Source organism: Cucumis melo, chromosome 2 (assembly GCF_025177605.1).
Source record: "Cucumis melo cultivar AY chromosome 2, USDA_Cmelo_AY_1.0, whole genome shotgun sequence".
Taxonomy (NCBI): domain Eukaryota; kingdom Viridiplantae; phylum Streptophyta; class Magnoliopsida; order Cucurbitales; family Cucurbitaceae; genus Cucumis; species Cucumis melo.
In genome coordinates, this window is record NC_066858.1 from 25,599,955 (window position 1) to 25,610,155 (window position 10,201).

Below are 10,201 nucleotides of genomic sequence, written 5' to 3' on the forward strand. Positions count from 1 at the left end.
CTTTATTTGGGCTTAAGTTAGGCCCAGCCCAAAGCCCCCTCTCCATCTTCTCGCGTGTCCGTTTGGATTTCAATTTTGAATTTTTTTGAATAAAAATCTCAAAAAATAAAAAATAATAATGATAAAAAAAAACTTTTTATTTAGCATGAGGATTAGGGGTAGGGACTCGGAGATTTAGACCGTTCATCTCTAGAGAATAGTACATGTCAATTACTATATAGTTATGTCCATTTTAGAAAACAAAACAAAATCACAACTCGTTATTAATGATTGTGGTAAGTTTTCTATGTTATTAATAACGTGTTGCACGTTCATCAAGGTTTGTTACGCATGTGTGTTTTCTATATTATTTTATAGGATGTTGAACTTAAAATATATGTTTATAATGTAAGCTAAGTAAGTATCGAGTGAAATATTGTAAATGCTATCTCAATTCTCCCGACTCCCAAACACGAATGTGTTAAAATTAGTATAAATAATGTAGGTCATGTTTTCATTGATTTATTAAAATTAAGAGTGAATTTAAGCATAACTCAGTAGATATGAGTACTAAATATCATTCGAAATATTAATATCGTTAGTCGTTTCTCGTGAAAGATAATGAGTAACAATGACCAAACATTTTTCTTCTAGTGTATCTAGCATATCATTTTCACTGAATTTAATAAAACAAAACATAATAGACAACTCAGACTTTTCTACGGATACTCTCGTGCTCTACTTCTTGTTCTCAATATTTATGGTGAAATGTAAACATATTTAGTCATATAAGTCTCATATTTAACAATTGGATAAAGTATAAGGGTTTTTCTACGGAAAAAAGAACAAAATATTACCTTTTATCCCACAAACTTGCATGAAAATAACAAGTATATCTCTAAACTTGAAGTGTGTAACAATTTAGTATTTTTATTTTAAAATTTATAACAACTCTATCTGTTTTTTTTTTTTTAGACTTTATAATTTGTAACAATTCAGTTCATATTAAAAATTCAATGAAACAGATTATTACCAAAAAAAAATGAAAGTATTATTTTTTCTCCACGAGAAACTATTTAAATTTAAAATTTAAAGTAAATAAGTGTTTGAGAACAATTTGTTTCTAGTGGAGTATATTATAACTTACTCTCTCTATGTTTGTATAGTGAAAATTTTCAATTATTCTAAACTAAGTAATAATAACTCAAAATTAATCTAATACTTAATTTCACAATATAACATAAAAAAAAATCAATTTTGAATAATTATTGAAAGCAGATTTCAGTCGATTTTGTAAATGTGGAAAAATAGTTCTAAGCATAATTTGCAGCATCAATCAAAGCTTGGAACTCCAAACTCGTATTTCTCCATCCAGGCTGGCACTACAGATCATAAAACTCCGTTCACCATCTTCGACGGAAACCAAAACCAACGACTTCACCGGCGACCTGTGTCCATCCATCACACTCGTACATACGAAACCATTTGTGACCTCACCTCTCCAAATCCTCAGCGTCCTATCTTCCGACCCACTAACTAACAAGTCTCGAAAAGTATACAAGCACAATACAGCCCCTTGATGACCCCATAAATCCTCCACAAACGAAATCTTCTTCCCACCATCTTCTTTCTTCCACACCATTATCGAACGATCACTGCTCCCCGAAAACATTGCCCAACCTCCCTCGTTTAGCGCGATCGCGTTTACCTATAAATGAATAATTGTATTAGTATTTAGTTCCTTTTAGTATTTTAGTTAATTGCCAGATTACCGTGGATTTGTGGTTGTGCAAAGTCCTAACCAACGTATACTTCTTCTTCTTCTTCTTCTTCTTCTTCCCCTCCCTAACCTCCCAAACTCCGATAACCCCATCAGCAGAGCCAGTGTAAACGACGCCGTTCGGCCCTACAGCAACAGCGTTGACCGCATCCTCGTGAGCTTTGACTGACAACAAACACTTATGGTCAGAAGCACTCCAAACCTTAAAACTCCGATCCCATGAAACGGAGTACACGAATCCCCCATTAACCACCACCCCAGAAACCGCATCCCAATGCTCAATCCACAGCCGCTTACGGTGGCGTCGTACATGAACATAATTCCCCGGCGAGATAAACCGGTACAGCCGGTCTTTAACGGTGGGGAGAGTAGCCAGAAGCCGGTGACGTGGCGGTCCGCCCGAGCGCGTGATCTTCCATACTCTGATCTTGCAGTCCTGATGGGCCGTGAAGATTTTCCAAGGCCCAAATGCGATGGATTTAACGGACCCGGAAGCAGCATCGTTTACGCAAAGAGTATCGATTTGAGTGAAGTCGTTGGTTATATCGAAGACGGCGATTTGGTTGGTGGCGCCGGAGTAGAGGAGGCCGTTATGGGCGGCCAGGCAGGTGGCAATGTTTGGGGTTGTGAGTGTGGCTATTGTAAGCGGCGTCGTTTCTTGTGCCATTGGGATTTTTCCTGCATGTTTGAGAAGAAACCGTGATTTTTAAGGTTTATAAAAAGCGTGGGGAGCACGTGAGAGAAGTACACGTGGCGGAAGGGGGGATATTTTTGTATTCTTTATTGGACACGTGGGCTGATGAGATGGGTTTTAAATTTGTATTCTCTTTTTGTTTTGTTTGTGAGTTGATGGAATTATGCCATGATTGGTCGGGATTTGATTCAAATATTGTGGGAGGTGGAGGCCTCACAAAAGATATGAAATTGGACATTTTCGTAATTTTACATATAATTAAATTATAAAGTTTATTATAATGTTTGTAAATAAATATTTGTAGATATAACACAGTACAAAATCATGACATACTTAGATGATAGAGATTTTAATATATTACAATTAGTTAATCTAACATAGATGTCTAATTTCTTTTATCATGTTACGACTACAATGTGTTATGAGCATGCTCGTTCATGGTGTTGATTATTTATGGTCGCATACCCAAACAACCTCAAACCACCTGATTGTCTTCATGTTTTGTATCTAGTTTAATCTATTGCTTTCATTTTGATGTCTCTGACCTTGCATATGAGATTTCGTATTTTTCATATGCAAGTTCGTCAAACTTCAAAATGGTTAAAATGTACTATAAGGGAGATCTACTAGTCGAACCACCAACCAAACTTTGTCGTACTCTTTGCAATAAATTTATTTTGCAAATGACAATTATCAATGCTTTCTTTAATGATATTTTCGATGTTTTCTTTCTCTCTCACATTTTATAAAACCATATCCTCTACAAACGTAAAGGAATGTTACATCATATTGTGAGTTTGCTCGCAACTTTTAGATTTATTGCTGCTGACTTGTTCATTGAGTTGAAACAAGTGTCACATAATCAACCGTCCCGTGTTTGAAAGATTGCGATTGTGACATAATGCACAGTTGTTACATACTTAAAATGGTTGGTTTTGATCTTATATCCAAAATAAGTAAAGACTAACATAATCTATTCAATTTTAAATTTATATTTTTGAAATTTAATACACTTGTACGTTAATGAATCGTTACTAACTTTAAAATTTATACTTCTATTGTTGTTATCATAGTGAATATCAAAATGTATTTTCCACTATAATAACATAACAATAATTTATTAATTTTTCATTTATGTGGTAGTTGAAATAGTTAAATTTAACCATGAAGTCCATATAAATCATTATTACACACTAATAAAACACTTTCCGTCCCTACAAACCCTAAACACTATGAGAAGTACAACACAACAATAATCTCCCACACAAAACACCAAATTCAAAAGTAAGTAGACCAATAGAATATTAAGGGGTAGTAGTACTCTCTATTATTCATTGTATTATATATATATATTATATATACTAGGTATTTTGAAAAATGCAAAATGGTTAGGTAGAGACAAACATTATTTTAAGTAGAATAATAATGAAAGAAAGAAAGAGGGGAATATCAAAATCACATAAACTATATAATGTCCTTTTCAAAGTTAAGCAAGAACATGTGACATGTGACATTAAAATAAAGAAAACAAAGTTAAACTATGTACTAAATCATTGAAACGTGTCATGTTTTTAGTTACAATGTTGATTTAAATAATCCAAAAGGGAGGCCAATGGGGGAGAGCATGTTCGATCGACCAATTGAGTTGTGTCAAATGATTATTTTGTGGAGCATGTGATGAGATCAACCACTTTTGATTTTAGACAAAACTATTGGGACAATAGGAGACTTGTGATTGGTGGGATATCATTAATTTAGTCAACCAAATTAGTGAAAGAATGGAAGAAAAACAACAACATTGTGAATTTGCCGCTAATATGGTTTGGAGTTCCTAGGGTTTGGTGCCCTCCTACCAAATTCTTACACATCATTAAATGCACCATTTATTTTTATAAATAAAAAAATTTATATATATATATATATATTATATATATATATATCAAATTATAACTTTCATGTTATGGGTAACATTGAATCAAGACGTGAAAGTAAAGTATGAATGACTCGATCATGTTAGGATCAAGAGAGTGCAGGAAGTGGGCTGCCGTGACAAAATGTAATAGTAAATAAGAAATTGAGCTATGTTGGATGAGAAAATATCAATTGCGAGTTTGATAGAATACTACACTACAAAGAGTAAAAATTGAATCGACTTTTTGGAAGTATACAAAGGATTTTTTAGTTTATAGTTAAAAAATATTATAACTAATATATATTCAAAATTAAACTAGAGATTGTTGCTAATTCCATCAAAAGAAAAAAAAAATATATTGAAAATTGTGTTGCAAAAATGCTAGATGTCAATCACAGAGAAATACGAGACTTTAGCATGCTCAAAAGAATTAACTTTAATTAGCAACAAATAAAGAAGCGATTTATCTATTTTATAAGAAATCTGGAGTCCTTCGACTTTTTCAATATAGAATCCACGACACTGACTAATTACAAGCATCTGATATAATTAATAGAATCAAAATCCACAAAAATAAAAAATGATTATGTTTTAGTCATACATCTTTTTATATATATCTTTTTTTAAAAAAAAAAATAAACTAATTTTAAGTGGAAAAAAAACTTAACATAGAGTTTATAACAATCATAAATTAACCGATTTTTTCTCAAAAGGACGTCACATATACAATAATAATCGATCAAGGAATGGTCTATAATACTAACACGAGCATGACATATACTTAAAAGTAAGAAGTTAAAGTCTCTATGCCCTAGATTTAGTATAGTAGAAAAATAAAGTATTGTAAGAGAATATATGTATGAGAATTTATTAATTGGGGAAATCAATTAGAAGAGCACAAATGGCATATGCCAAAAGAAAAGAGAACAAAAAAAAAAAAAAAAAAAAAAAAAAGCTGCCCCTTTTCAGGTTTGAAATGGTAGGAAGAGTGGGAGGAAAGAGAATGAATGAATGTAAGGTGATAAGTCCAAATTGAGTGAGGCCCATTTCTCTGGGGCTTTGGTTATTGTTGTAGGGCAGCCCTACACTCTCTGTGCCTTGGTCCACCCTAGTAGTGGGTTTCTTTTGCCCACCCCCATGTTTCATCTTCCATTTCATTCATTTAATACATTAGTTCCCGTCTCCGTCTCCATACTTTAAAGTTCGTTCAATTTTAAACTTTAGTAGATCTTAAATTTAATTTTTCAAACTTTTTTATTATAATAATTGTAAAGACGGATGATGGAACCTCTCATATCTAAAATGGAATAGTAATATAAATTAAAACTCACTTCGACCTCGAAGTTTATTTTTAACGTAATTTATTAAAATAACACCCCTGCAATAAAATATAACATGTGAATATATTTTCAAAGTCTATAGAAAAAATGTTACAGTTAAGAAAGAGTATTTATGTAACGCCCTAGGTCCATGATTTGAAATTTGTATCCCCGACATTCCCTTGTGACCTAGCAACATTATTCTTTCAGCATACTTTATCCTCGTTCACATGCATTATGTAAAAATTTCTTAGAGATTATCCAACATAAAACTACTCCAAGCTAAGCACGCTTAATTTTGAAGTACCTATGATTGCGTCACTGATAAGAAAGGTGCGTTAAATAAAAATAAACGAGCATTTTCAAATATTGGAAAAACTTCAATTCATATCAATAATAGAACATTGACATACTTCTACCAATGTCTATCAGTAGAATTGAAAATTTTGTTATATTTTGTAATTTACTTTAACAGTTTTGTCATCTACTATATTTAACAGTATCTTTAGAGCTTTAAATTTTGTGTATTTACAAATAAGTAAAGTTATAAGTTACTTTTTATAACGAATCGAACCTTTAACTTCGAGATTAGTGATAAAACCAATCACGTTAATTAAACTATACATTCAAATATTATATTAGTCAAATGGATTGTGTTATGTACATAAACTAGTCAGAACAGTTATATATATATATATGTATGTATATATAGTGGGAGAGAGAATAGAGATATAATTAAAAAGGGAAAAGAAAAGTAAGAAAGGAGCACGTGGATTGTGGATCCCGTGGCGTGGGGGAAAGGGAAAAAATGAAGCGTGGAGCCGCTCCTTGTTCAGTTTCTCGTCTCCCATCCCAATTCATTCTTTAATCCTTTGCCATTCCCAAATGCATTTTCCCTCTCTCGGAACTCTCCCATACACATTTATTCACATTCTCTCTTCCTTTTTCTTTTCTTTTCTTTTCTTTTCTTTTCTTTTCTTTTCTTTTCTTTATTACAAAACAAACACACATTTCTTTCTTCTTTTTCTTTTTTCCTTCCTTAATTAAAATTTAATTTATTCCTTGTCTTATTTCTTCATCCTTTTTGTTCCTTCATCAACCATTAATGTGGTGGGAAACTATTTTCATAATATTTGTTTCCTCTAATTTAATAAAGTAAAAATAATACCAATGTAATTTCATTTCCTATAATAATAATAATAATAATAATAATATATATATATATTACATGGTCCCTTCTTTGGAACATTTTACTGCCAAATTTCTGACCTTTGGGGTGCACGTGGAACAGTCTTCTCTCTCACTCTAACTTCCTTCCATGCTCTCCTCATTTACTCTATCCTTCTCTCTCTCTCTTCCTTTTCCATCTATTAAATATATATATATATATATATATATATATATATATTTGAGTAATTATTCAATCAAATTTTGCTATATAAAAGAATTTATATTTTATGTGAGTGATAAGAAGAGATGGATTCGAAAAATATTTATCAAAATATGTCTCCTCTCCGCTCTCGATTCCATTGTCACATCAAAATATGTCTCTTCTCCACTCTCGTTTCCATTGTCATTTGTTTGTTTCTATAGATTTAAATTGTGTTCCGTTTTCATTTAGTTTTTACGTTTTGAAATATTATATTTTTAATCATTAAATCTTGAGTTTGGATTAATTTCAATTTATCTTTAATTTCAAAGTATTACAATTTCATCGTTGATATTTGAATTTTTGTTTCAATTTTGTTTGTCAATTTCAAAAGTACTTTTTTTGTCTCAATTTTTCAATAAAATACCATTTTTAATATTTGGGATTAATGTTTAACAATTAATTGAAAAAATTATAACCGATTAAGTTCGATTGTTTATTCGGCATTTTATTTATAAAAGTCCACCTTATGAATATTTAAAATTTAACTAAACGAACTGTGACACATAAACTAAATGTTTTTTTTCAAAAATAATTTTTTTTACAAACTATTTACATTTTATAGAACAAAACCACTAAATAACAAATTTCATTATGATTATTTTTCTGTAAAGTGTTTTAATTTTAACAATTTTTCTAATAGACGGAGAAAATACAATCTAACAAAAATGAAATGAAGTATACTCAAAGTTCAAACCTTACAAAGAAAAATTACAATGTTCTATTTCTACTCTTTCACCGTAGGCCTCATTTTTAGAATTAGTCCCAAAAATTAAAACAAAAAGACAAAAAATATATATTAACGTTGATTTAAATTAAATTATTTGCTTTTTACTATTAATTTTCCTGGCCTTTATAAATAGATCTAATCTGATGTTGTTGAGATTCAATAGAAAAAAAAAAAAAAAAAAACAATAATTAGGGCTTTTACAGTGAATATCAAAAGAGATGTGCTGTTAAGCCAGCTGTGATCAAACAATATCTGAAAGCACAAAGTACAATTAACACAACTCAACTTTCATTCAACCTAACAAACTCCCAAACTAATTCAATCTTCCATTAATTAAATCAATAGTTCATATTTACATTAAGAGTGTACCATTGATACAATTATTAATTAAACTAAACTTATCTCGTTCTTGGAGTCGGGGTGCCCAATAAACACAAGATAGGGAAGCTTTTAATTGATATGTAAGTATGTATGTGTGTGTGTGTGTGTGTGTATGGTCTCTTTATCTGTGCTTTGGCGAGGGTGGGAGAGGGGGTGGTGGGGTTCAAAATCATATAGACACGAGTAACGAAATGGGACAGCCTGTCAAGCCGTTTTCAAAGTTAAAAAAGATATTATATTATTTCTATTTCTATTTTTATTTATTTAACTTATGACATTTTTGATATATTATTATATCCTTCCCTTCAACATTACTCTATCTTCATTATTATTATACATTTTTTCTTTCACTATTTAACTTATTATTATTATTATTATTCAAAATCAAATGTTCCCTTCCCATGCAAATTCTTTCAACTTTCACTTCATAATCATTGTTTAATTCCATGCTCCTCCTCTTCCTATATATATACTTTTTTTTTTCTTCTTAAATTGTATGGTATTTAATTACTTTAAGTGTTGTCTCTTTTTTTTTTTTTTTTTTTTTTTTTTTTTTTTTACCTTTTATCTTTTCTTTTTGATTTTGTTTGGCAAAGGGATTCTTTTTACTTATTACTATCGAGATTATAAATTTTGAAAATTGAACTCGTTGGTATGTCACGTGAACTTTACATGTATAAGGTGATAACAATGGTAATGTCTTTAGAAGTCATGATTGTTAAAGTATAGAGACTCATCACTTAGTAGTAAAAAGAATGAAGATATAAAAAAAAATCATAGTAATTGAGAAAAATCGATAGATTATTTCATTTATTTGATTTATTAACATAATTTGAAACTTAAATAATATATTTTTTTTTTTGGAATTAGAAGTTTAGAATGGAGGTAATGGAAATAAAATATGGGCATATTTTAAAAGATCGTTTTCGAATATAACAAAAAATAGCAAAATTTTACTTTATATCGCTATAGATTACTATACTTGTCACAATAGATCCAAATAGTAGTTTATTGTTGATTGATGACTATATTTTACTATAATTATAAATAATTTTAACCGTTTATTGTTTAAAACAATTTTCTATTTTAAATTGTGTATATTAGTTATTTTCACAACCAAGAAGATGTATGATTTTTTTTTCCTTTGAAATAGTTTTGTTCGCCTACCAATTATAAATAAAATAAGATGTGGAAGAACTTTTTAGTACAAACTTTATGAGAATTGGAAATCGACCTCTCACTTATACGATGAAATGTCGTACCAATTTTTGTTGAGCTAAACTCAATTTGATAAGTATATAGATGATTTGAGTATAAATATAATTTTGCATGAAAATTTGTAACAACCATAAAATTGAACTTTTAATAATTGAAGTAGAAAACCTTCAAAGAAACCAAAGTCTGTTTAATTCTATTTAAGATTAGAAATGGAAAAGGGAAGAGAATGTAAGAAATATTCAAACATTTAATCTCATAGGTCAATATCAATCAATCATATTCCAAATTCCCCTTGTCTTATCCATATTCAAAAAGGGATGTTGAATATTTGAGGTACATTTTCTATTGTGGATTTAATTTTGACAAAGGGATAGAAAATGAGATGTGAGAATAAAAAAAGGGCCGAGTGTGATATAAAAAGACAAATTTATTTCATCACTTTAGTACGATTAAATTTCTATTCGATCTGTTCGTGAAAATACAACTCAGCTGACTTATAACTAAAAGACATGTGATTCAAGTTCTTTCAATTTTATGGCGTAAAAAACAAGTTAAAAGATAGTAAATTTACATCTCCATTTTCATAATATGCTTTCTATAAAATTTTAAATTTAGTTTTCAGGTTGACGAATAAATTTGAATAGTGGATTAAAATATAAGATTAGGTTAGAGAGTCTAACTCGAATCTCTCCCCAAAAGAGAGAACTTGCTTGGTTATTTATTTTACCTAATTGTTTAATTTGTACCAATAACTAAGTG

General features: G+C 30.0%; 1 protein-coding gene across 1 annotated transcript; it reads right to left on the reverse strand.

Moving 5' to 3' along the window:
- Window positions 1-1,269: 1,269 nt before the first annotated feature.
- LOC103502407 (protein JINGUBANG-like) lies at window positions 1,270-2,428 on the reverse strand. Its single transcript, XM_008466344.3, has 2 exons — window positions 1,752-2,428; window positions 1,270-1,687 (listed from the first exon to the last, which is right to left on the reverse strand). The coding sequence occupies exons 1-2, from the start codon at window positions 2,424-2,426 to the stop codon at window positions 1,316-1,318; spliced, it is 1,047 nt and encodes a 348-aa protein (XP_008464566.2). The 5' UTR covers window positions 2,427-2,428; the 3' UTR covers window positions 1,270-1,315.
- Window positions 2,429-10,201: the final 7,773 nt, after the last annotated feature.